General features: G+C 58.6%; 1 protein-coding gene and 1 long non-coding RNA gene across 2 annotated transcripts; one reads left to right on the plus strand and one right to left on the minus strand.

Annotated features, from left to right (window-relative positions):
• Positions 1–222: 222 nt before the first annotated feature.
• On the plus strand, positions 223–8,618 carry IL12RB1 (interleukin 12 receptor subunit beta 1). The gene is made up of 10 exons (XM_084826334.1): positions 223–1,057; positions 1,168–1,250; positions 1,822–2,044; positions 2,691–2,861; positions 3,321–3,422; positions 4,382–4,537; positions 5,535–5,678; positions 6,005–6,092; positions 6,347–6,431; positions 7,700–8,618. The coding sequence occupies exons 4-10, from the start codon at positions 2,801–2,803 to the stop codon at positions 8,123–8,125; spliced, it is 1,062 nt and encodes a 353-aa protein (XP_084682460.1). The 5' UTR covers positions 223–1,057; positions 1,168–1,250; positions 1,822–2,044; positions 2,691–2,800; the 3' UTR covers positions 8,126–8,618.
• Positions 8,619–25,299: 16,681 nt separating this feature from the next.
• LOC146333875 (uncharacterized) lies at positions 25,300–26,439 on the minus strand. The gene is made up of 3 exons (XR_014786505.1): positions 25,891–26,439; positions 25,498–25,598; positions 25,300–25,370 (listed from the first exon to the last, which is right to left on the minus strand). It is a non-coding gene; the product is annotated as an uncharacterized LOC146333875 (long non-coding RNA).
• Between the last annotated feature and the right edge of the window lie 359 nt (positions 26,440–26,798).

Raw genomic sequence — 26,798 nt, forward strand, 5'->3', positions numbered from 1 at the left:
ATGGTTCTATAGGGAAGCTCTGACTTGGATTCCTGCACTGAGCAAGGGGTTGGACTGGATGGTCTCACAGGCACCTTCCCACCCTACTTTTCTATGATTCTGTAGGGATGCTTTGACTTGGGCCCCTGCATTGAGCAGGGGAGTGGACTGGATGGTCTCACAAGCCCCTTCCAACCTTACTTTTCTATGATTCTATAGGGACGCCCTGACTTGGAGTCCTGCATTGAGCAGGGGGTTGGACTCGATGGTCTCACACGCCCCATCCAACCCTACTTTTCTATGGTTCTATAGGGAAGCTCTGACTTGGATTCCTGCACTGAGCAAGGGGTTGGACTGGATGGTCTCACAGGCACCTTCCCACCCTACTTTTCTATGATTCTGTAGGGATGCTTTGACTTGGGCCCCTGCATTGAGCAGGGGAGTGGACTGGATGGTCTCACAAGCCCCTTCCAACCTTACTTTTCTATGATTCTATAGGGACGCCCTGACTTGGAGTCCTGCATTGAGCAGGGGGTTGGACTCGATGGTCTCACACGCCCCATCCAACCCTACTTTTCTATGATTCTATAGGGATGTTCTGACTTGGATCCCTGCACTGAGCAGGGGGTGGACTAGATAGTCTTATAGACCCCTTCCAACCCTACTATTCGATGATTCTGGGATTCTGGGGGGCAACAGGGGGGAAAAGCTGTCACCTTGGTACCTTCCTTCTGGGTTTTCCCAGAACCGACTGCTTGGTCACTGTTGTGGCGGGGAGAAAGACCCTCGACAAAACGGGCCCTTTCTGCGGCCTGGCCTGTCTGGGTGCCCGTGCGCCCGAAAGAGCCGCCAGCCACAGCGAGGAAAGGAACCCAGCCCGGCCGCTCTCCAGCGGCGAGGGCCTCGGGGTCCGGGGAAGAGCGGGCCGTCCGAATGGGGTGACGCGGGTCTCCCCGGCTTCCTGCAGTGGTGTGCCGCCTGGACGAGAACGTCCCTTACGAAGCCCAGGTCCGGTTCCGGACGTCTCACTGGAGCAGCGGCTGGAGCGAGTGGAGCGGCTCCGTCCTCGTGCCTGCAGGTGAGTGTGGCCTGTGCTGCTTCCGTGAGGGCCGGGGGTGTTCCCAGGCCCCCTTCGGAGGGGATCCGGACCTTTCCGCGGGATGAAGTGGTCCCCTTTGCCTCTCCCAGAATTCCTCGCCAGTCCCAGCGTGACTTACACCGTGCAGCACCTTGGAGCGGACGGCCAGAGGAACGTGACCCTGGAGTGGGAGGTAACTGGGATGGATCCCGCGGGCCGGCCCGGAGTTCGGAGGCAACCGTGGGGCTGGGGGGCTTCTCTGGGGGTCCGTGCTCGGAGGCATCTCCTGCTTTGGCGATTGCCCTGCTCCCTGCGTCAGCTGGCCCCTGTCCCCAGTGCTCAGCAGAGAGCAGAGGCAGTCGGGCTGGGGTGTGGATGCACCGGACGCCCCTCTCCCCCGAGCCTTGGCTGCCTGGGCACGGCCGTCACTGCACGGACCCCCGCTTCTCACAGGCCAAGATGTCTGTCCTCAGGCTGAGATGGGCGTGGCGTTTGGGCGGCCTTGGCCCCGCAAAACGGAGCAGGGCCCAGGAGCTGGCGCTCCACGGCACCGAGGATCCCAGAATAGTGCCAAAAAGTGCAGAATAGTGCCAGGCAGGCATCTGAATCAGAGCGTCCCTATACAATCGTGGGAAAGTGGGGTTGGGAGGGTCCTGGGAGACCATCTAGTCCAACCCCCTGCTCAGTGCAGGAATCCGTGTCAGAGCATCCCTATAGAATCCTAGAAAAGTGGGGCTGGAAGGTTTCCTGGCCCTCTCTTGCAGGGCCCCAGTGCAGCGCACGGAGAGGTGACCTACAGCCTGACGTTTGCCCTGCTGGCCTGCCAGCCGTGCCAGGACTTGGAGACCTTCGAGGACGAGGTGCAGAACGGAACCTCGTACCGGGCCACCCTCTCGGGGGCCGGCTACAACGTTTCCGTGCAGGCCAGCAATGCAGCTGGGCCATCCCCGGTCTGCTCCTTTCAGATCCCGCCGGAGCGGGAGGCAGGTGGGTAGACAAGCGCAGACCTCGCCTGCCCCCGGCCCCAGTTGCCACCGCCCGCCGCCGACAGTTCCCGTGGGTGGCTGAGGAACGGGCCGGTCCCAGGAGAATTTCTCTCCCGCTGGGCATGGGAAAGCTTCGGGGCCTGGAGCCGTCGGATGCCGCCCTCCCTCAATTGATTGATGTCAAGCTTGGCCTGTTTAGAAATAATGACTAGGGCCGATTGATTGATTGATTGCTTGATTGATTGGATTTATTAGCCGCCACTCCAGTGCAATACTAATCACACAAAACACGAGGCTGATCTCGTCCAATGTGCCTGGAGACAGACTGGGCCGGAACCACAGCGGGCTTGGAAGGTCAATGCCAAGACCTGGAGTCTGGCCCGGAAAACGGCGGGGTTGAGATTTCGCAGGAGCTGGCCACGGGAGGACTCGTCTCGGATCGACACCACGCACTTTGCATCCTGCCCCAGATCCTCCCCAACCCACAAGGAGACTCCCCCCCCCCAGAATTGCTGTGGAGAAAGAGAGCACGCGGGAGGGATTCGGTTTGGGGTGAGCGAGGGGGGGGCACCGACACCAGGCTTCTGCCCAGGCCTGACGGTGCCCCTGCTCTCCTCTCTCTCTGCGTGTTCCCCTCTCGCACCCAGGTCCCGGCTTCCTCGCCATCAGCCGCTCCGGTGGGAACGTGACCCTGAAGTGGGAAGCCACGGGGCCGGCGGCCGTCTTCTGTGTGGACAAGCAGGCCCTCGGGGAGCCCATGACGGAGGCGCCCTGTCGCGAGGAGCACCTCCCGGCCGGCCGTGCTCGCCAGAGCTTCGGTAACGCCGGCAACTCGTGCCAGACCCCGCTGCGGTCTCTGTCAGCGGAGCGATGGAGGATCCTCGGAATGCCTGCCGGGCAGGGGCGGCGTCACGGTGGCCCCCAGCCCAGGGCCGCAGGCCTGCGGCCCCTCCCAGCAGGGCCTTCTTCCAAGAAGGAGCGCCGCCCCATAAGGGGGGAAAAGGGGCAACTAAGGGGGAGGGGGTATGCGGGACGCCGGCGGAAGCGGAGGGGGAGACGGAACCGCTTTCTTTATTTCATGGATTGCTATCCATGTTTTAAAGAGGACCCTCCAGGGATTGAGGACGTGGGAGGCCGACTGGGGCCTTGATCCGGATTGCCCTGGCTTGTTCCCCCCCGCCCCAGATGTGCCTTGCGTGAAGAGGGGGTTCGACAAGCGGAGGAGGGATCCACCTCCTCGCATGCTCCCCTGACCGCAGTGTGGCGTTCTCTTCCAGTGGCAGTGGAGCCCAACAAGTGCTACCGCCTCGCCGTGCACGGGCGGGATTGGGACCAGGCCTGGTCGACGTTTGGACTGGCGCACCTTTTCCGGCGAGAGGGTGAGCGCTGCTGCCAGGCCGGGCTGGCGTCTCGGCCGCGAGATGGTGGAGGAACAGGGCCGCTCCACCTCTCCCTCTGAGGCTGCTTCTGCTCTCCCGCTCCCCCCCCCTTAGGTGGGCACGCTGCCGGGATTCACCCCAAGCTCCTAGTCCTCAGGTCTGTGCATGCTCCCCTCCAGCCCCCAGTTGCCGGTCTGACAGCCTCCTCGCCTGGGCCGACGCTCGCCTTCCCGCCATGCCCAGTACCCCCCCTCTCCCTCGCCCATGGACACATGAGCCTGTGGGGAATTCCGAGGGGATTAGCATGCATTCTAAGCATGCAGGCGTAGCCACGGGTTGGGGCAGGCAGCTTCTCTGAACCCAGAGCCACGGGGCGCAGTGTCAGCCATGAGGCAGCATGACAGCAGCAAGGGCTGTGTGGCGTTCCTGCCTGGTGTGGACCATCAGTGCCCGTTCAGGAGGAAACGTCCCCAGCGCAGACCCCCGCAGCTTGAAGGCAAGACGAGCCTCACATCCCAGGCTCATCCTAGCTCATTCTTCAGAGCCCCCCACCTCCCAAGGCCACTGGCCCCATTGACGTCTTGCTCTCACAGTTAGGAGGTTTTTCTGATGTTCAGCAGGAATCAGGCCTCCTGTCCCTGAAGCCCATGATTCCATGCCCTGCAGACGGGATCATTCTTCCGTGCCCTGATCAGACCCATCAAGCCCATACTGCTGATTGAGAGATTGTGGATGATAGAATCGTAGGGTGGGAAGAGGCCGACGAGACCCTCCTTTTCTGTGATTTGATAGGGATGCTCTGCCCTCAGAGCCTCCACTGGGGTCGACTAGATGACCTCCAAGGAACCTTCCGACTCTGGCCTGCTCCGAAAGCGTGGTGCCGATGGGAGCTGCGTGGGGAGAGGCGTCCGGGGTCTCCGCGCCCTGCCAATGCTGCTCTCCCTCTCCCTCTCCCGCAGCTTCTCTGGAAGACCCCATCCCCCTGAACGTGACCAACCAAACGGCCCAGTCTGCCGTGGTTTGGTGGGAGCCCCCCGGCGCCCTCTCCACATGCCCTGGCGTGCTGGAGAAGTACGTCATCTGCTGCCGAAGTGAGGAGGATGGCAAGACGACCTGTGAGTGGCCGGGGGGGACAGGGGAGGGGGTGGCCTGGGCAGGCTCCGCGTCCCACCTGGGACAGGAGCGCTCCAGAAAGGGACGCCACATCTCCGAGCCAGCAAAGGAACGTTTTAGAGGTGAATGCGGAAGGGGGGGTGTCTGACCATGTTCGGAGACCGTCTCGTGTTAGGAGTGGCGCCCGGGAGCGCGGCTCAGCCTGGAAATGGCGGACGTGCTCCCTGCCGGCCTCACCTCCTCCTAGAAGCACAGCCTGGAGCCAGTGCCAGGCCGGGCCTGGGAGACCCAGGGTCTGGTCCCTGGTCCGCTGTGACACACCCTGGGTGGCCCAGGGTGACAGCCACGCCGCCTGACCTACCTCTCAAGGTCGTCATGAGGATCAAACAGAGAGGAGGAAGGCCGTTTGCACGGCCTTCATTGATTGATTGATTGGGTTTCTTAACCTGGCCGGTCGCCTGGCTGCTCCGGAACGATTCAAAACGACACAGTTTCACGCCAGAACATCGCATGTCTCCAAATGCCCGGACCTACCCCAAACGCCTGCCTGAACAGCCACGCTGTGCATGCGTGGTGCAAGCTCGCTGAAGAGGGGGGCACGGCAGCGCTCCCTCCGGAGGGAGCACCGCAGCGTGGGGGCCACCACGGAGAAGGCCCTCTCCCTCTCCCACTCCAGCCGAGCCGTCCTGGCTGATGGGGCGGAGAGAGGGCCGTCCGAGGAGGCCGATCTTGTTGAGCGGCCCATCTGGTGCTGCTGGAGGCGCTCCTTGAGAGAGGCTGGGCCGGAACCATCCAGTGGACTTGGGCTCCCTCCTTGCAAGAACGGCAGGCTCAGAGAGTGACCATCATGAAACGGCGTATGCGGCCCCTGTCTCATGTGCGCTGCGACCCCAGGGAGGCACACTTCTGCCACCCGCTCAGGACCCGGTTGCGCAACTCCCTCGTGGAAAGGGCAGTGTGGGCCCTTCCACTGCCCCACCTTTCATTTCCCTTGCGCAGATTACGAAGCGGATGCCTTGGACACCCAGTACACCATCCGGCACCTTCAGCCCAGGACGGCCTACCGCGCCGGGGTTTGGGCCGCGACAGCCGCGACGGCCGTGCGCTGCCAAGCCCACGTCCCCTTCCTCACCAGCCCCCCAGGTATTTTATTTATTTATTTATTTATTGCATTTATACCCCGCCTTTCTCCCTCTCGCAAGGAACTCAAGGCGGCTTACATTATCCTCCTCCTCACCGTTGTATCCTCACAACAACAACCCTGTGAGGTAGGTTGGGCTGAGAGTCTGTGACTGGCCCAAAGTCACCCAGTGAGCTTCCATGGCCAAGTGGGGACTAGAACCCGGATCTCCCGGCTCCCAGTCCGTCACTCTCACCACTACACTACACTGGCCTCACCCTCCTGGCGTTTCTCTGCCGGGCGCCCGGCAGGGGCAGCCGCTCACCCCCCCGCTCTTCTCCCTCTCCAGAGCCCCAGCGGACGACCCTGACACAGGCCATCCTGTTCCTGGTGGTCTTTGTGCCTGCCGCCTGCCTCTGCCACTACGGAAGGAAGAGGTGAGGGAACTCCGCCGCTGCGCGATGGCAGGAGGACGCCACTTCAGGGCGTCATCCCGTGCAGGTTCAAATTGAAGAGAGCCCCGCAGCCACAGCAGTTGGGAGTTGTAGGGATTTTCCCTGCCAGGGCCTGCACGGGGTTGCGCCCTGGCATGCCTGCAGGGGGGACAACTCCGGGGAGGGGCGCCGCCATTCAGGACGGGATGCGAAGCTCCCTGCTGGCGGGCCCTTCGCTCTAACACCCTCTTTTCCAGGGCGAAGGATGCGTTCTGCCCGCCCGTGTTCGACCCCGCAAACGTAGAAGCCCTCCAGATCTGCCCGGTGCTGGAGAGCAGCCAGGTGGGGTTCCCGGGTCTGCTTGCGTGTCCACCCATCAATTTGCTCGTCCCTTTTCTCTCCAAAGCCCCCATGCCTCCCTGCCGAAACCAGCGTGCGAGCCACAGAACGCAAAGGGAACCCCTGGGGTTGCTAATGGGAACATTAAAGCCCATCGAACAATAGGGACCCCAATCCTGCATTGATGCTCTGACTAGGAGTCCTGCACTGAGCAGGGGGTTGGACTCGATGGTCTCACAGGCCCCTTCCAACCCTACTGTTCTATGACTCTGTGATCCCTCCATTGAGTTCCATCGAATTGGAGCTCCATCAAATCGGAACGCAGCACCAGGGAGGAGTCATGATGCATCAGCTCGGCCCCGTCCGCGTTTCACAGGTGGTCAGGCGCCTTGTGTTCCAAAGGTCTTCGCTCGTCCCCACACTGGCGCGAGTGTGCCTTTGCGCAAATGCGGACCTGTGCACCTGCGTGACAGATCCCCCTGGCTGCGCAATTGCGCCCCGGAGGCGATGGGGGAAACGGGCACGTCTGGCCCCAAAGCAAGCGTGTTGCGTGGTTTGCCCTGAGGAAACTCATGCCACTCGGGGATGTTCGGAAAACAGCCCCCGCGTCTGCGGAATCGGCCCGGCGAGGGGCGGCCCGCTCCGCTGCGGAATCTGCCACGCCGATTGGTCAAACGCACTCAGCTTCCTGGCAGATCTCTCTGGCCTCCCTAACCCTGCTGCAGAAGCACCTCCAGGCATGGGACGGCCCAAACCTGCCTCAGCCGGAACCTCGCCAGTGGGGGCCACCCCGTGCAGGGCCCTCTCTGCTAGGCCCCTCCCCAAGCCCCTCCCCCTGGAGGTGAGCAGAGGGAGGAACGCCCCTGTGTCCGGCTCACCCTCTTGGAGCGGCATGCAGGGGGATCCCTGTGGTTATCTCCACTGGTCGGAGATAACGGCGGCGATGCCACTCCCGGCTAGAAAAGCATCCCCTCCACCCGCAGAGTGGTGGGGGGCGATGGCTGCCTTCCCCATGTGGCCCCCGAGAAAGAGCATTTCCCCCTGCGGCCAGATGCTGCACGCAGAGGGAGGCAGCCTTTCCTCCGTGCCCGGAGAGGCATGTCCCGGGACGGACAAAGCGTGGCAAGGTGGGCTTCCCCCCAGACATCATGAGATCGTGCTTCTGCTGCCCAACCACGGGCTGGGAAGGATGGGAGCTGTAGTCCAAGGTCCAGCTTGGGGAAGTCTGTCATGTGGATGCACCCGCTGAACACGGCCTTTCCCCTTCTCAGGTCCGCCTCAGGCGCTTCATGGAGCTGCAGGAGTCCAGTGGCCTCTCAGACCCGCCGGTCGTGGAACCGGCAGTGGCCGCCACACCAGAATGGGCCGGGGCGGCAGGAGAGCCGCTGCCGCCGCCCCAGGAAGACAGCCGGGCGGCCTCCTCTGGGGACATCCTGCTCTCCTGGGAGTACAAAGGGCAAGGGCTCCTGAGCCCCATGGAAGAGGAGCGGCTGGGACGAGACAGGCTGGGAGTCCTCGCGGGGGTCTCCCAAGAGGCAGGCGGTGCCACCGGCTGCTCCCTCCCCTCCCCACATGGTGCCGGAGCCGGCCTCCCTCCCCCCTGCACCCCGCCACCCTTTGTGCTCTTGGACAAGGTGGTGATTCAGAGCGGGGACGGAGGCGTCGCCTTCCTGTGCCGCAACGAGGCTTCGGCCTAAAGCGGGCCAGCGTTCCAAGCACCCGGTGGGGAAGCGGCTGGTGGACCTGCAGGGAGCCGGCAGAACCCGAGCGCGGGGCTGGGGGACCTTTGCACGGATGGCGGGGCACTCCGCAGACAGGCTGGTGCTGGCTCGGGGACCCTCCCGGTGTGGGCCTCTTCCTTCCGCGCCGCGGGGCGCTTCTCGGCGCTTGCTGGGCCCGCTCCTGCGACCGCCCTCCAAGGGAGGAGGGTCTGGTTCGCCGGGGCGTGGGACGTGGGTTCCACAAGCAGAAAGTCTCTGCCTCGGTCCTCTTGGGAGAGGTGGAGCAGAGAACGGGCCAATGCCCAGGCTTTCCCGAAGGACGGAATCGGAGCCTGCCTGGCTGGGAAAAGCCTCTCCTGGCCTGAGACCCAGGACACTGGAACACCCCTGAAATCGTTGGCGACGTTGGGCCCAGAATCCAGCGCTCTCAGAAGTCAGGCGCTTTCCGGTGGTCTCTCCACACACCCGGCCTTTCGATCAAAATCCCACCTGCCATAGAAGCGCAGAGGTCATAACACAGGGCGCCAGTTTGCTGGGGAGAAGCAGGCGGGCCGGATGGGACCCGCTGCAGGCCAGATGTGGCCCATGGGCCAGAGGTTCCCTATCCCTGCCACAGATCCTCTGCACTGCTCGTGCCAGGCACCATCCCTGGCAACTTCATCTGCCAGGGTCCCCTCCATTGCACTGAAATAAAGCAATTCCCACCCACGTTTGTCCCTTTCTGATGTCTGAGGGGGGGAACCCAGCCTGAGAAAGCGTGCCGTGTGACCCGAAAGCTGGCGCAGAGCATTCCGAGCCGTGAATCGGAGCTGTGAAGGTTCTATATGGACTCAGAAGCTTATGCCTGATTCGCCGTGGGTCCTTTTCTTGCGGCAGCTTGCAGCGGGGGTGCAGAGCCTCTCTTGGTCCGGACGCCATTCTGGAGATGCCCTGGGGGGCTGCCTTCCGGGGTGGGCGGGGCTATGGCCAAAGGGGCCGGCCCCAAACGCTTCGCGCCCAGTGCTTCCTGCCGGCGTCTTTGGAAAGGCATTTAAGAGTTTAGAGCGGGGGGAAACGGCACGGAAACGCAAGACCGTGGAGTGAAGGGTGGCCAGGGTGAAAGGGGCGGGGCCTGGGGAAAGGGCGGGGCCACCCGTGGGCCAGGCCCGCCCTCTGGGTCTCAGGCTCTGCACCCCTGCAGTGAGGACTGACAGATCGATCGGACCAGGACCGTGGCCACCTCCGCAAGGGCTCTGGGTTCTGCCAAGCCCCCCTGTGCCCAGCACAGCTTGGCGTCCCACCGCATCGCCATCCCGACACAAGGCCTTTGATTGCCCGTACCGTGGGATGCCTTGTCACTTGCTTCGGGGCCTCGGGCCGCGCAGTCCAGGGAGCCTCGCAAGGGGGTTCCAGCCCCCTTGTGTCCTCGTAGGCCTGGCCAAGAGAGAAGCGGCGATTGGCCACCTTCTCCTATGACCTCACAATCGGGGACGTCGTGTTCCATCCCGGGACAGAGGTCCGGACACAAAGGAGGAGCGTGTGCCGTTAGCCCAGGCAGCGGATGCGAGATCCCACGGAGGCCGACGCGTTCCCTCTGGACCACCTTGGGAGCAGCTGACACTCTGGGGGCAGGGGGGCTGGCCGAGTGACTTGTATCGGGCCATCTCCTCCTCATACCCCATTCTTGCCGGAAGGGGATGTGGGGCGTTTGGGGGCCTGCCCGAGTCTGTCAGCAGAGCGGGCGAGGAGATTGCTACTCCGGCTGCGTGGCCCCCTGGCCGAAACTGGGGCTTTGGGCTCCAGAAGAACCCCTGGTGGTCTCCTCGCTCCCGCACGCCTCCGGCCCCCTCCCAGCAGCTCTCAGCCCCCAGCTCCCTGGTGCCCGGGGCCGCGCCCCGCAAGATGTGGGCCCGCCCCCAAGCCCAGAGCCCAGCTCCTGTCTCCAGCGGAAGCTTTCTGCAGGCCTCTCACTTCCAGCTGGATTTCGACCGTCGCCGGCCGCAGGGCAGCACCGTGGTCTCCCCGTACCGTACCGACTACCCTCCACGGTGGGGCGGACACCGGCGACAGCCCATCCTGCCCCCGAAGTGCGCGGGCGTCCTGAACCAAGACATGGGCGGCGCCTGGCAGCCCCACTCGGAAGCCCATGCCTCCTACCCGCCCCGGCCGCCGCAGCCCCGGCCCGAGATCCGCCCGCTCGCCTCCCGCCTCCGGATGCACGCCGACCACCGGCAGCGCGCCTTCACCTCGGTCGCCCGCGAAAGCTACCCATGCCCCCCTGGCGTCCCGCACGCCCCGCCCACCCGGGTGGACAAGTGGGACGACTGCGTCCCCAGCGGGGACAAGGAGAAGCTGCCCCTGCCGGCCTCGCTCTACCAGCAGTCCTACCTGGCGCACCGTGGGCTCCGGCCAGCCAGAGCCCCAAGCCAGCACCTGGGTGCGTCTGACGGGCCGGCCCCGGGCCCCGGCCGCCTCCCCTGAGGATGGTGGTGTTGCTCCGGGGCCACCAGGCATCTTTCAGCCTGAGGCCCGGACAGCCTTTTGGAGAGGAATGGCCCCCCTGCAGGCCCCGCTCGGCCAGCCACGATCATTGCAAAGCTTCAGCTGTGGGGCAGCATCGAAACATATTCCGCTCCCGGGAGCGGGCCTGGGCAACGTCGCCCTCGGCATTCAAACCGGCCTCTGGACAGGGCCAGAGTCCTCCTGACCCTGTGCAGAGTGCATTTCCCCTGAGATGGGGGCGCCAGCTTAGAGAAGGCTCATGCGCACACGCAGGCATGCTCCCTGGCTCTCCCTGCCACCGCTCTTTGGCAGCAGGGCAGGGGGCTCACATCCAGGCTGGCCCAAGGCCCCCCGAGCCGGCCAGCACAGGTGCCAACTCCTGTCCTGGGGGTTCTCTGTTCTTCTTCGGCAGGAGGCGATCCCACCCTGAAAGGTGACGGGTGCAGCTATTTCCGCTCCTCGTATCAGTCCCAGTACACAGGGGACTGGACCCCCCCAGCCCAGCCCTGCAGCGAGGTAAGCCCACGGTCAGGCCCGGTACAGTCATGGAGAACGCGCAGAGTGCAGATTCTCGGCTTCCAGGTGGGAGGTATGTGGGGACGGGGGGGCAGAGCAGCGGGACGGGGGAGCAGGGGGCTGGCTGCATCAGCACCGGGGCACATTTGGGGGCAAGCCTGGGCCCGAATGGAACCAGACTGCTGGCGCTGAACATACGGGGGGAGGGGGCACAGCAGCTTTTGAGCTCTGCCCTGGGGGGAAGCCGGCAGGAACTGGGGAACCGTCATCCCCAGGGGACGGCGTCCGATCACCCCAGCAGGAAATCGGCGGCAGGGGCGGGGTGACACAGGGGTGTCGGACCTCTCCCGGCCCGTTTGGGGGAGCGGGGGTTCTGGAGGGCCGAAGGCAGGGTCCAAACGCCCCCGATGTGCTTCAAGCGCTGAGTGGCGTCGCTCGTCATTTGGGGAGGCATCTCGGCTGTTGGGGGGACACACACAGAAGGCAGGACACCACCAAACAATGGAGGGTGGGGTGGAAGGGGGAGGGGGCTGGGCTCTTGAGCCAGATTTCACACCCAGGACCGAGGTTCTGCCCCCTCCGGGGGCTGCCAGGCTGGAGATGGCTTCCCTAGGGCCCCCCATTCCACACATGGCTGGTGATGTGCCCGGATGCCTCTTTCTGAGAAGGGAGGGCGGGGCTCCGCCCACCCCACTCACCCTGCCACGCCCTCTCCGTTGCAGAAGATGGTGTCCGTCGTCTTCGGGGACCCCCGGTACCCCCAGGATGTGAGCGAGCAGAGGCACGCCTACGGCCCCTGGCGTCCGGAGGGCCAATGGTAAGCCACAACGGCCGGGCGAGGCGGGCCACCGCTCTCTCGGAGTCGTAGAATCAGGGCTGGAAGGGGCTGGCAAGACCATCGAGCCCAGCCACCGAGTCTTGTGCCATGCTAGTGCCCTCCAAATGTGTTGGAGTTCCACCCCCATCGTCCTGGGCCCACCCAGCCATGCTGACGGAGCTCATGCCCGGAAGGCCAGTCGTCCCGACTCGAGGGAAGCCTTGCCAGCGATTCGGCAAACAGAGCTTTCCGCCCAGGCCCAACCCCAACGTGTCACATCCTCTGCGCGGCACTCCAGTTCCAGGCCTCCCTGACAGCCACGGAAGCGCCACGGGCTTCATCACCCAGGGTCCCCCTCCCCACCCTGCCTCTCTTGCCAACAGCTACGACCCCGGGGTGGCCGCCGCACAGGTGCACCATTCGAACATCCGGACTGGAGATGGACGGCAGCGCTTCTCCACCCTCATGTCCGAATCCTACGCGTGGACGGGGCCTGGTATGGAAGCCGAACCCGGGGCAGCCCTGCCGATGCGCCTCCCTTTTTCGAACGTGCGAAGGCTTGGCTCAGCAGCGGGGGAGAGAAACGCGGGGGGAGGCTGCTATCCATTCTCTACCGCGGGGATGCGAAACATGGGGCTCATGGGTCTCCCGCAGCCCACCAAGCCATTTCTGGCAGCCCACCAGGTCCTCCTGCATGTGCCCGGGATTCCACTTGCTGGCGCTAAAAAGCGAGGAGCCCCCAGGCACTGTCGCCCCTGTTCCACAGCCTCCAAAGCGGGGTGCCCGGGGCTGGACCCTGCTTCAGGTTCAGCCCCCATCTGACCCCCCCGCCTCTTTGTGGTCCTTCTAGGACCTCGATACGTTTCGGGCTGCAAGAAGAACGAATCCTCTATTCTCCAAGGGGATCTGGACGGCCATGAAAACATGACCACCCACCGGTTCTACTACAGAGAGGTCTGAGAGGCTGCCTCAGCCGGCCCCCACTTTCCCACCCCCTTGGCTGCCCTGCGGGAGCTGCATTTCCCCACAGGGAGGGCCGAGGACAGACCAAGGAGCAGCTTTCTGAGAACTGGTCGGGAACTGGTCAGGCCCAGCTCCTGGCCCCGCCCACTGATCAGGTGGGAGCTTCCCGGCTTCTGTGCAGCGTTCCCCCCATTTTCAGCGAGTGCCCCTCCGTGGCTGGCGGGATGAGCACGCAGCTAAAGAGTGGTGCAGTTTGGGCCCCGCCCCAATCGCTGCTGGCCCCGCCCACCACTGGCGTGCAGCCCCGGGGAATTTCTCCAGCATGGGATCCGGCCCGTGGGCTGGCCGAGGTTCCGCACCCGTGCTCTGGGATACTCCAGCGTGGAGGGAGAGGGGGAGGAGGAGGCCGGTCAAAGGCTCGTGGCCAAAATCACACAAAGCCTGGCCCACCCTTCGAAACAGGGGACTGCCCTCCGTCAAGCAGGGCATACGGCCCCCCTAGTTATGATCCGTTGTCTTCCAGCCAGGCTTGGAATGCACAGCCCTTCCAAGAGTTGACAGCCCTCTGCCAAGGCGCCAAAAAAGAGCACTGCCCTCTGGAGAGGTCTGGCTGCCCTGGCGGGTGCACAGGAAAACACCCAGAGGAGGGTCCGAAAGCTCCCAGTGGGGCACAAAGCAGCCGGAACCTCGCAGCCGGGTTGGACAGCAGGAGTGGGCAGGGGAAGAGTCCCGGATTTGAGCTGAGCTGTGCCCCCCGAGCTGAGCTGCAGCCCTCACAGCTGGCGGGGGAGTGGAATGGGTTTTCCCTGCAACAACACATCTTTCCCAGTCAACGTGCGAAGTGTGGGGCGGCCCAGTCCCGAACTGGCCCTTCAGACCCCTTGGTGGGACTAGGAGCCTGCTCCTGGGGGAGGCGGCCACTGCCGGGACTGGTGGGTTGATAGGGATCCACGCAGCCGCCCAGCTCTCGTGGAGACAGTCCCGGGGAGTGCCTGCACTCGAACATGCCCCCCACAGCACCGGTGCCAGGCCCGGCAGCCTCTCCAGGCCAAAGGGCCCAAAGAGTCGCGCGGACCCCCCTGAGCCCGAGTCCTCTGGGGGCCGTGGCCGTGGCCGCTGCCGCGGAGACCCCCGTGCTGGGTGGACGGACCCTGAAGCAGCACCTGGTGTTCTCCCTGCCCAGCCGACGGGCCCGGCACGCCGGCCAGCGTGCGACCTGCTGAACGGCCAGGCCACGGTGCGCCTGGGCGACGACCGCTTCGCCTCCTTCGGGACCACCCAGCAGGCCGCCTACCAGCCTCCCCCCGGAAGCCACACCACCGCCCCCCGGAACAAAGGCCTGCTGGAGAGCAGCATCTCCTTCGATTGCCCTGGTATGACCCCTCTTGGGTCTCAATCAGGAGCACAGAGAGTGGGTCGGCCATCCAGAGGCCTGTTTCCACGCCTGATGGCTGGACTGAGCTCCGAATGGCATCGCCCGGCCCAATTCTTCTCCCCCCCGCTTGCCTCTGGCCCATCAGCACCAGGCCTCCTGCCACGTAGATTTTTGTCGGGGGCGGGGCTGAAACGACACCACCCTCCCTCATCTCTTGTTGGAGACCCTGTTGGGCTTGGGACGTGCCTAAAAGGGAACTTTCTTCCTTAAGAAAGGCACATTTTAAAGCGGGGGGGGGGAGATGGGGCATTGCTTCGCCTGGCTCCCGAACCTTGTTTTCTGAAACGCAGCTTCCGAGCCTCCCACCACGACCACGCAGGACATGCTCGTCCCTCATCGGCCGCGGAAAAACCGGCTCACGGAGGAAGACCTGCAAAGGGTAGGGAGCGCTTTCCTGCAGAGGCCTGATCCTGGCTCCCGGTCCACCCCACCAGGTTCCCTAGATGGCCACAGCCCATGCCCCTGTCCCCTCTCTCCCCGCCTCGGTGCCGTCTCCTCCTCCGTTCTCGTGGTGCCTCTCCACAGCCGGGATCCGCTTGGCCCCCCCCCCGTCGGCCCCGCCCGCCGCTGCGGCGGGGGCCCCCAGTGTGTCTCTGGGATGGAGCAGGGCTCCGGCCAGCAAACGGCCCACCCTGCCTGACCCTCCTTCCTGTCTTCCCCAGATTCAAGACTCCCATTTGGTCCCGCCGTGGCAGCAGCAGCGCTGGTTCGGCACTGAGCAGAAGGACGCCTACCCGAAGAAGTACCAGGGGCCCATCTCGCTCGCCGTGGGCGACTTCCAGCGGAGCAGCATCCCCCTGGGCACCCTGCCTGGGTCCCAGCGGCGGCAGAAAATGGCCCCCGGCACGAGACCACTCGGGCGTGTCTAGATTTGCACGAATAAAGCCAATGCACATCACAGCTGTCACTCTCCTCTCGAGGGCCCCCGCACCTGCCTCGGCTCGCGTCCTCGGGCCGGAAGGCCGTGCGCCTGGATGCCACCTCCCGGCCACCAGCAGCTCGCGTCCCCCCCAGGACAGGCCCTTCAGTGGGTCGCCCCCTCGCAGCCTGCGGAGAGCACAATTCCTCCCGAGCGACCTGCTTTTAAAAGGGTCCAACTCCATCCATGGGATTCCCCTGCAGCTGGCGCTATCGAGTTGTGCGGTGGAAAGGGGCCTCCAAGGCCATCCAGTCCAGCCCCCTGCTCTCCCCCCACGCCAGCACGGGCCTGTCTTTGCTGCCCTGATGCCAGGGTGATGGGCCCCCCAGAACACGTCGCTGCACTACGAAGCAGGCTGTGCGTGTCTCCCTCTGTTTGCACTGTTCAGCATCGTCATTATTATTATCACTATTATTTAGGATCCTATTTCTTTATACCCCACTGTTTCCCCAGGACTGGGGCACAAGGCAGCTTGCGAACGTTAAAAACCTGCAACCAAATATACATCGAACGAGGCAATGACAGTTCTATTCAGACACGGAAACGCCATTTTAAAGCGGGTTGGGACCAGACCCCCAAGTGCCAACTGTGTCCCAAAGGAATGTTGTCGCCTGCCTCCGGAAGCACGGCAAGGGGGCGCCACCTGCACCTCCCTGGGAAGGGCGTTGTGCAGCCGCGGGGCAGCCACCGAGAAGGCCCTGTCCCAGGTTCCCCCCGGACGTGCCAGGGACAGTGGTGGGATGGAGAGAAGGGCCTCCCCAGAGGGTCTCTGGACACGGGCAGGTCCATAAGGGAGGATGCGGCCGGCCAGATCACCTGGCCCAGAGCCGTCCAGGACCAGGGCATTGTTCACCCGGGTTCCGATCCCAGTCCAAGAGGACATCTCGACCTTTGGCGAGCACGGAGAATATCGGGGGCCGATGTTCCCTCGATGCAGCCATGCATTTCGCGTGCGAACCGCTTTTCGGCCAGGAAACTGCGAGGCGGGAAAACAGGAACGCCGACCCTTAAAAGAACATGATGAAAACAGTCACGAACACATGCATTCCGGGTGCCATTTAAGAGCGGAACAATTGAAGAGTATTTGTATGAGGCATGATAGCAGGGACATGGTGTCCTGTGAGCCCACAGAGACGGACCCCTGATCCCATCCCTCCTCACCCGCTGCTACCAATGCCCCCTAACACCAATATACAGCTTTTCCCTAAATACGCAAATTCCTTTAGTCACATGCTTGGACTCCGGCATTGAGCCGGGGTTGGACTGGATGGTCTTACAGGCCCCTCCCAACCCTACTATTCTGTGATTCTATAGGGATGCCCTGACTTGGAGTCCTGCATTGAGCAGGGGGTTGGACTGGATGGTCTTACAGGCCCCTTCCAACCCTACTATTCTGTGATTCTATAGGGATGCCCTGACTTGGAGTCCTGCACTGAGCAGGGGGTTGGACTAGATGGTTTTACAGGCCCCTTCCAACCCTACTATTCGACGATTCTAAGGTTCCTCTCCGACCTTTTTTTTGTATTATCACAATTTCTTAGATGCCTTTCGAAAGGAGCAACGATTCAAACATACACCACTTTAAAACCATTCGGATCAGCTCAGTAGACTGATCGGTCAAATCCCATGACCCCAGCGCAGCACCGTTGCCAAGTTGTCGCCTTGATGCTATGGGGCTGTGCAGAACTGCCTTCCTATGCCCAATGCCACCCAGGTGCTCTGGACTGGAACCCCCATCACCTCATCACTTGGCCATGTGGCCTGGGAATGACTGGAGTTGTAGTCCGACACATCTGCCAGCCATCAGGCTGGGGAAAGCTGGAGTTGGAGAAATTGATTTACAGCTGGAAGATCTCATACACAATATCATGGCGTTTGATATCAGGACGTTTTTCCTGATGTCCAGCTGCAATCTGCCTTCCTGTCCCTGGAACCCGTGACTCTGTGTCCTGCACTCTGGGAGGATCGAGGAGAGATGCCGGCCTTCCTCTCTGTGAAGAGCACTCTCCGATCTCCCCTCCGTCTTCTCTTCTCAAGGCGAAACGTGGCACGTGGCAGTCCTTCCCGGGATTCGGAAGCCATGCTTCTATCCTTGCAGCCCCAAACAGCGCTGGCCTTTTGCACAGCTGCATCACGTGGCGGACTCATCTTTGGCTGGCGATCGGTGACCAGGCGGGAGAACAATGGGGCTGCCGTGGGACGGCACGGAGGAGCGACTCCAGGGGGTTGTGCTCAGAGGACCCCTGCTGCAGCGCGGGCCCGTGGCTGGGGCCCCACCAGGCCAGCCCCGGGTGCCAGCCCTGCACTGCTCTGTTTCCACAGGGTTGGCTGAACCCTTTTTCGTGTTGCTCTCCTTTGGCCATGGGCCAGGGCCCCGTCACACCAGCCTCCGAGATCTTTTCAGTGGGAGTTCATAGAATCGTAGAATCCTAGAATAGTTCGGTTGGAAGGGGCCTGTAAGGCCATCCAGTCCAACCCCCTGCTCAGTGCCTGCAGAAAGGAGACCGGGGACTTCTGCGCGCCAAGGGTGGCCCCACCACGGTCCCTTGGCTCCATCCCTGTAAAGCAGCCTTCTGCTGACCTGGGGCATCCATCCCTCTCACCCAGCAATGGTGCCGGACCTTTTCCAGCCCGTGAGCTGGAGTCCGTTCCAGAGAAGCTCCCTGGGGCCGCCTTCCAACAGTGGGCATGGCTGAAGGCAAACAGGGTGAGGCCAAACCACACCCCTGCCCCAAATCCATGCATGGATTTGGGCGGCTCGAAGCACCCCAATTCATATTTCCACCCGGGCCGGCATCGGTTCGCCGCACTCCCCCTGCCAGGCAAACTGAACAAAGTCTCCCTCAGCTCTTTCTGCCCCGAATCTTTTGTGTTTGAGGTGGCACAAAGCCCCGCTTTGCCTCTGCTGTCACTGAGGCTCAGCACAGCCCATAAGCGTGTCTCTGAAGCAACGACCCGAAACGCCCCGACTTGGGAGCAAACCCCACTGCAGTCAGTGGGGACCGGCTTTGGCATCGACAGGCTGCGCCGTGACTCCGTTCGCCCGTCAGGGCCCTCCGGGCTGCTCTTTCTTTTCGGGGGACCATGTCCTGGGACCCGTTTCCAGAAGGGGGGGCCGAGTTCTGGCCACAAAAGGAACAGGGCACCGTAGGCAGCGACCCTATGCATGTTTTGCCCGGGAAAGACGGGTTTAGTGGCGCCATTTCTATACCACCCAAGAGCCGATGCTCCCTGGGCGGTTCACGAACACACGCACACCATCGAACCATGTCAACCCTATGTATTGAATTAGGTTTATTGATTAACTCAACGGTGCCAACCACATAAAACATCGAGACCACAGTGTACCGACTCAACTGGACTAAAACCAGAATAAAACCCGGCAGCAATGCAGAGATTTAAAAGTCTGGAAAGCTGCAATGCTAAAATGCTGGGGGGGAATAAAAGGGTCTTCACCTGCAGCTGGGAGGAAAATGACGCTGGTGCCAGGCCGACCTCATTAGGGAGCTCATTCCACTGCCGGGGAGCCACAGCAGAAAAAGCCCTGCTCCTAGTCCCCCCCTGCCTCCCTTCCACATACAGAACGAGGCGAGCCTTCGGAGGGCCTGGCCCCCAGCCGTCCAGGGCTTCGAACCAGCCGTCCAGGGTTCCCACCAGCCACAACTGCGACAGTCGCAGGGAGAGGCAGGGCTTTCTTCTGGTGAACGGCCCGAGAGCTGCCCCACCTTTCTTTTTGCGTGCCCGGGACTTGCCCGGCTACTGCCAGGAGCGTCTTCCACGCCGGGGATTAGTTCTGCTCGGCGGGGCGCACGTGCTCCTGGTCTGTTGGCAAAGAGAAACGAAACGCAGTGCCGGCAGGGAGATGACGCTTTCGCGGCCGTGTCCTGCTCCCTCTCCTCCAGGAGGTGTCGGAATGTGCAAAGCGTTGAGGCCGGTCCCCTTCACTTGACAACCAAGGGTGTCCCTCCCCTCGCATGCAAAACCTGGGGTTTTGTTGTGGCCTGGGTAGGTAAAGCCTATGCACACTCTGCCACAGTACTGCCATAAGCACAGAATCATAGACTCGTCGCATAGTAGGGCTGGAAGGTCCCCACAAGGCCATCTAGTCCAACCCCCTGCTCAATGCAGGAATCCAAGTCAGAGCATCCCTGCCCAGCCTCATCTTGAATGCCTCCGGTGTGGGACAGCCCACCACCGCCCTAGGGAATGGGTTCCATTGTTACTCTAACAGCCAGGTCGTTTTTCCTGATGTTCAGCCACAATCTGCCTTCCTGGAACTGGAGCCCATGCTTCCGTGTCCTGCACTCTGGGTGGATCGATAAGAGATCCTGGCCGGCCTCTCGGGCACAACCTTGCAAGTCCTCGAAGAGCGCTCTCCTATCTCCCCTCCGTCTTCTCAAGGCGAAATAGGCCCAGTTCTTTCAGACTCTCCTCACAGGGCGTTGTTTCCAGTCCCCTGATGGTCTTCGCTGCCCTCCTCTGAACCCCCTCCAGCTTCTCTGCATCCTTGTTAAAACGTGGTGCCCAGAACCGGACCCACCACTCCACATGAGGCCTACTCAGAGCCGAGTCGAGGGGCACTAGCCCTTCCCGGGATTTGGAAGCCATGCTTCTATTCCTGCAGCCCCAAACAGCATTGGCCTTGTTTGCAGCCGCATCACACGGCGGGCTCATCTTCAGCTTGCAATCGGCAGCATTGCCAAGCTCCTTCTCGCTTGTCGTGTTGCTGAGCCATGTACCCCCCCATCTTGTAACTGTGCATTCGGTCTCTTTTTTCGAGGCGCATGGATCCCTATTCCATGTCAGGCTGTTGTTTTCTGCCCCACGCTCCAGCCTGTCAAGATACTACTGTTCCATGATTCTTTTCTATGATTCTAAGATCACTCTGAATTGTGTTTCTGTCTTCCAGGGTATTTGCTCTCCCGCCCAATGTTGTGTTCTCTGCCAATCCAATCAGCATTCCTTGCACCCCCTCCTCCAAGTCACGAATAAAAATGTGGAAGAGCGCTGGGGGGGAGGGGGCACTGACATGATGTGCTTTGCCACTTGGCGTACAGGGTGCAGAGCGAGGTTTTGATCCAGGTGTCTTTCTTGCCTGGAGATGCCAGGTTTTGAGGGGAGCGATACGCTTCAGGGTGGTCTGGACAAAGACATCGCACATCACATTTTGCTGTCTGGAACAGCTGCTTCTCAAAGTATGGATTTGATTTGGGGGTTGGACTTGATGGTCTTACAGGCCCCTCCCAACACTGGTATTCTATCACTCTATAGGGATGCTCTGACTTGGAGTCCTGCATTGAGCAGGAGGTGGGCTGGATGGTCTCATAGACCCCTTCCCACCCTACTGTTCTATGATTCTATAGGGATGCTCTGACTTGGAGTCCTGAATTGAGCAGGGGGTTGGACTGGATGGTCTCACAGGCCCCTTCCAACTCTGCTTTTCTATGATCGGATGATTTGTGCACCGCCTGCCTGCCAAGAAAAGGAGGCTCACGCTCACGAAGTCAGGCCATGATCAAACACATGCATTAACACGCCACGAGAAAAAACACCAGTTCAACAGAATCATGCATCGTGTGTATGAGCAGTGGAGCTTCTCTGGCTTGGCCCTTTAGGGCAGATGTGTTACTCCCGTTTTGTGATGACGCCTGGTCATGGCAAATAAAGATTGACCGGATGACCGGCACGTGCAAAATGTTTTTTCCTGGAACTCTTGCTACTGTTTTGCTGGAGTTTGGGCTCGGCAAATGACCGCTCCCCCCTCCCCCGAATTCCGGTAGTATTTTCCCGGTACGCTGCTGCACAGCCTTTCTGGCTGTGCGGCTGGTGGAACCTCATCTTTGTGCAAGACGTGAGAACGCAGGAGGGCAATAGGCTTGCCTGGAAGGGGTTTGTCACCCAGAGAAGTCTGGATCGTCCAAGAGTCTTGTGGGACCTGAAAGTCTAACCAGATGACAAGAGAAGTTGGTCTCATAGAAGAGTCTTGTGGCACCTGAAAGACTAACCCAATGAGAAGAGAAGTTTGGATTGTCCAGTTGTCTTCTGGCACCTCAAAGACTAACCTGATGAGAGGAGATGTTTGTATCGTCCAAGAGTCCTGTGGCACCTGAAAGATTAACCCAATGAGAAGCGACGTTGGGATCGTCCAACAGTCTTGTGGCACCTGAAAGACTAACCCGAGTAGAAGCGACGTTTGTATCGTCTAAGAGTCCAGTGGCACCTGGAAGAATAACACGATTAGAAGAGACATTTGTATCATCCAAGAGTCTTATGTCACCTGAAAGACTAACCCAATTAGAAGGGACGTTTGTATCGTCCAAGAGTCTTGTGGCATCTGAAAGAGTACCCCAATGAGAAGCGACGTTTGGATCGTCCAAGGGTCCTGTGGCACCTGGAAGACTAACCCGATGAGAAGAGAAGTTTGTATTGGCCAAGAGTCCTGTGGCACCTGAAAGACTGACCCGATGAGAAGCAACGTTTGGATCGTCCAAGATTCTTATGGCACCTGAAAGACTAACCCGATGAGAATCGACGTTTGTATCTTCCAAGAGTCCTGTGGCACCTGAAAGACTAACCCGATGAGAAGAGAAGTTTAGATTGTCCAAGAGTCCTGTGGCACCTGAAAGATTAACCCGATTAGAAGAGACATTTGTATCATCCAAGGGTGTTGTGTCACCTGAAAGACTAACCCGATGAAAAGTGACATTTGGATCGTCCAAGAGTCTTGTGGCACCTCAAAGACTAACCCGAATAGAAGAGAGTTTTGGATCGTCCAAGAGTCCTGTGGCACCTGAAAGACTAACCCGATGAGAATCGACGTTTGCACCTTCCAAGAGTCCTGTGGCACCTGAAAGACTAACCCGATGAGAAGAGAAGTTTGGATTGTCCAAGAGTCCTGTGGCACCTGAAAGACTAACCCGATGAAAAGTGACATTTGGATCGTCCAAGAGTCTTGTGGCACCTCAAAGACTAACCCAAATAGAAGAGAGTTTTGGATCGTCCAAGAGTCCTGTGGCACCTGAAAGACTAACCCAATGAGAAGAGACGTTTCGATTGTTAAAGAGTCCTGTGGCTCCTGAAAGACTAACCCGATGAGAAGCGACGTTTGTATCTTCCAAGAGTCCTGTGGTACATGAAAGACTTACCCAATGAGAAGAGAAGTTTGTATCGTCCAAGAGTCCTGTGGCACCTGAAAAATTAACACTCTTAGAAGATAGGTTTGTATTGTCTAAGAGTCCTGTGGCAACTGGAAGATTAACCCGATTAGAAGAGACATGTGTATCGTCCAATAATTTTGTGGCACCTGAAAGGTTAACCCCATTAGAAGAGGCGTTTGTATTGTCCAAGTGTCTTGTGGCACCTGAAAGACTAACCCGATTAGAAGCGACGTCTGTATCTTCCAAGAGTCCGGTGGCACCTGGAAGATTAACCAGATTAGAAGAGACGTTTGTATCGTCCCAGAGTCTTGTGGCACCTGAAAGACTAACCCGATGAGAAGCGTCATTTGGATCATCCAATAGTCTTGTGGCGCCTGAAAGACTAACCCAATTAGAAGAGCGTTTTGGATTATCCAAGAGTCCTGTGGCACCTGAAAGACAAACCCAATTAGAAGAGAAGTTTCCATCTTCGTAGAGTCTTGTGGCACCTGGAAGGTTAACCCGATGAGAAGCGATGTTTGGATGGTCCAAGAGTCCTGTGGCACCTGGAGGATAAACCCCATTAGAAGAGACATTTGTATCATCCAAGAGTCTTGTGGCTCCTGAAACTTTAGCCCCATTAGAAGAGACGCTTTTATCGTCCAAGAGTCTTGTGGCACCTGAAGGACTAACCCAAGTAGAAGAGAGTTTTGGATCGTCCAAGAGTCCTGTGGACCCTGAAAGACGAACCCAATTAGAAGAGAAGTTTCGATCGTCGTAGAGTCCTGTGGCACCCGGAAGATTAACCCAATTGGAAGAGAGATTTGTATCATCTGACAGTCCTGTCGCACCTGAAAGATTAACCCCATCAGAAGAGGCGTTTGTATCGTCCAAGAGTCCTGTGGCACCTAAAAGACTCACCCAAGTAGAAGAGATGATTGTATCATCAAAGAGTCTTGTGGCACCTCAAAGACTAACCCAATGAGAAGCAACGTTTGGATCGTCCAAGATTCTTATGGCACCTGAAAGACTAAGCCGATGAGAAGAGACATTTGGATCATCCAAGAGTCCTGTGGCACCTGAAAGACGAACCCAATTAGAAGAGAAGTTTCGATCGTCGTAGAGTCTTGTGGCACCTGGAAGGTTAACCCGATGAGAAGCGATGTTTGGATGGTCCAAGAGTCCTGTGGACCCTGAAAGATTAACCCGATCAGAAGATACGTTTGTATTGTCTAAGAGTCCAGTGGCACCTGGAAGATTAACCCGATTCGAAGAGACATTTGAATCGTCCAATAATTTTGTGGCACCTGAAAGGTTAACCCCATTGGAAGAGGAATTTGTATTGTCCAAGAGTCCTGTGGCAACTAAAAGACTCACCCAATTAGAAGACATGTTTGTAACATCCAAGTATCTTCTGGCACCTGAAAGACTACCCCGATTAGAAGCGACATCTGTATCTTCCAAGAGTCCTGTGGCACCTGGAAGATTAACCCGATTAGAAGAGACATTTGTATCATCCAAGAGTCCTGTGGCACTTGAAAAACTAACCCAATTAGAAGAGACGTTTGTATCGTCCCAGAGTCTTGTGGCACCTGAAAGACTAACCCGATGAGAAGCGTCGTTTGGATCGTCCAATACTCTTGTGGCGCCTGAAAGACTAACCCAATTAGAAGAGCGTTTTGGATCATCCAAGAGTCTTGTGTCACCTGAAAGACTAACCCGATGAGAAGAGACGTTTGGATCATCCAAGAGTCCTGTGGCACCAGAAAGACGAACCCAATTAGAAGAGAAGTTTCGATCTTCGTAGAGTCTTGTGGCACCTGGAAGGTTAACCCGATGAGAAGCGATGTTTGGATGGTCCAAGAGTCCTGTGGCACCCGGAAGATTAACCCGATTGGAAGAGACATTTGTATCAACTAACAGTCCTGTGGCACCTGAAAGTTTAACCCCATTAGAAGAGGCGTTTGTATCGTCCAAGAGTCCTGTGGCACCTACAAGACTCACCCAAGTAGAAGAGATGTTTGTATCATCAAAGAGTCTTGTGGCACCTCAAAGACTAACCCGATGAGAAGAGACGTTTGTATTGTCTAAGAGTCCTTTGGCACCCGGAAGATTAACCCGATTGGAAGAGACATTTGTATCATTTAACAGTCCTTTGGCACCTGAAAGATTAACCCCATTAGAAGAGGCGTTTGTATCATCCAAGAGTCCTGTGGCTCCTAAAAGACTCACCCAAGTAGAAGAGACGTTTGTATCGTCTAACAGTCCTGTGGCACCTGAAAGATTAACCCCATTAAAAGAGGCGTTTGTATCGTCCAAGAGTCCTGTGGCACCTAAAAGACTCACCCAAGTAGAAGAGATGTTTGTATCATCGAAGAGTCTTGTGTCACCTGAAAGCCTAACCCGATGAAAAGTGACATTTGGATCGTCCAGGAGTCTTGTGGCACCTCAAAGACTAACCCAAATAGAAGAGAGTTTTGGATTGTCCAAGAGTCCTGTGGCACCGGAAAGATTAACCCGATTAGAAGAGACATCATCCAAGGGTGTTGTGTCACCTGAAAGACTAACCCGATGAAAAGTGACATTTGGATCGTCCAGGAGTCTTGTGGCACCTCAAAGACTAACCCGAATAGAAGAGAGTTTTGGATCGTCCAAGAGTCCTGTGGCACCTGAAATATCAACCCGATCAGAAGAGACGTTTGTATTGTCTAAGAGTCCAGTGGCACCTGGAAGATTAACCCGATTCGAAGAGACATTTGTATCATCCAAGAGTCTTGTGGCACCTGAAAGACTAACCCGATTAGAAGAGACGTTTCGATCGTCGAAGAGTCCTGTGGCACCTGAAAGACTAACCCGAAGAGAAGCGATGTTTGTATCTTCCAAGAGTCCTGTGGTACATGAAAGACTTACCCAATGAGAAGAGAAGTTTGTATTGTCCAAGAGTCTTGTGGCACCTGAAAGATAAGCCACATTAGAAGAGACTTTTGTATCGTCCAATAATTTTGTGGCACCTGAAAGGTTAACCCCATTGGAAGAGGAATTTGTATTGTCCAAGAGTCCTGTGGCAACTAAAAGACTCACCCAATTAGAAGACATGTTTGTAACATCCAAGTATCTTCTGGCACCTGAAAGACTACCCCGATTAGAAGCGACATCTGTATCTTCCAAGAGTCCTGTGGCACCTGGAAGATTAACCCGATTAGAAGAGACATTTGTATCATCCAAGAGTCCTGTGGCACTTGAAAAACTAACCCAATTAGAAGAGACGTTTGTATCGTCCCAGAGTCTTGTGGCACCTGAAAGACTAACCCGATTAGAAGAGACATTTGTATCGTCCAATAATTTTGTGTCACCTGAAAGGTTAACCCCATTAGAACAGGCATTTGTATTGTCCAAGAGTGAGCCTAAAAGACTCACCCAATTAGAAGACATGTTTGTAACATCCAAATGTCTTGTGGCACCTGAAAGACTAACCCGATTAGAAGCGACGTCTGTGTCTTCCAAGTGTCCTGTGGCACCTGGAAGATTAACCCGATTAGAAGAGACGTTTCTATCGTCCCAGAGTCTTGTGGCACCTGAAGGACTAACCCGATGAGAAGTGACATTTGGATTGTCCAAGAGTCTGGTGGCACCTGAAAGACTAACACAAGTAGAAGAGAGTTTTGGATCGTCCAAGAGTCCGGTGGACCCTGAAAGATTAACCGGATTAGAAGAGACGTTTGTATTGTCTAAGAGTCCTGTGGCAAGATTAACCCGATTGGAAGAGACATTTGTATCATCTAACAGTCCTGTGGCACACGAAAGATTAACCCCATTAGAAGAGGCGTTTGTATCGTCCAAGAGTCCTGTGGCACCTAAAAGACTCACCCAAGTAGAAGAGACGTTTGTATCATCTAACAGTCCTGTGGCACCTGAAAGATTAACCCCATTAGAAGAGGCGTTTGTTTCATCCAAGAGTCCTGCGGCACCTAAAAGACTCACCCAAGTAGAAGAGATGTTTTTATCATCGAAGAGTCTTGTGGCACCTCAAAGACTAACCCGATGAGAAGAGACGTTTGTATTGTCCAAGAGTCCTGTGGCACCTGAAAAACTAACCCAATTAGAAGACATGTTTGTATCGTCCAAGGTCTTGTGGCACCTGAAAGACTAACCTGATGAGGAGCGACGTTTGGATGGTCCAATAGTCTTGTGGCACCTGAAAGATTAACCCCATTAGAAGAGGCGTTTGTATCGTCCAAGAGTCCTGTGGCACCTAAAAGACTCACCCAAGTAGAAGAGACGTTTGTATCATCTAACAGTCCTGTGGCACCTGAAAGATTAACCCCATTAGAAGAGGCGTTTGTTTCATCCAAGAGTCCTGTGGCATCTAAAAGACTCACCCA

The sequence above is a fragment of the Heloderma suspectum genome, chromosome Z (assembly GCF_057233095.1).
Source record: "Heloderma suspectum isolate Gila_16-S chromosome Z, 16-S_ref, whole genome shotgun sequence".
NCBI lineage: Eukaryota > Metazoa > Chordata > Lepidosauria > Squamata > Helodermatidae > Heloderma > Heloderma suspectum.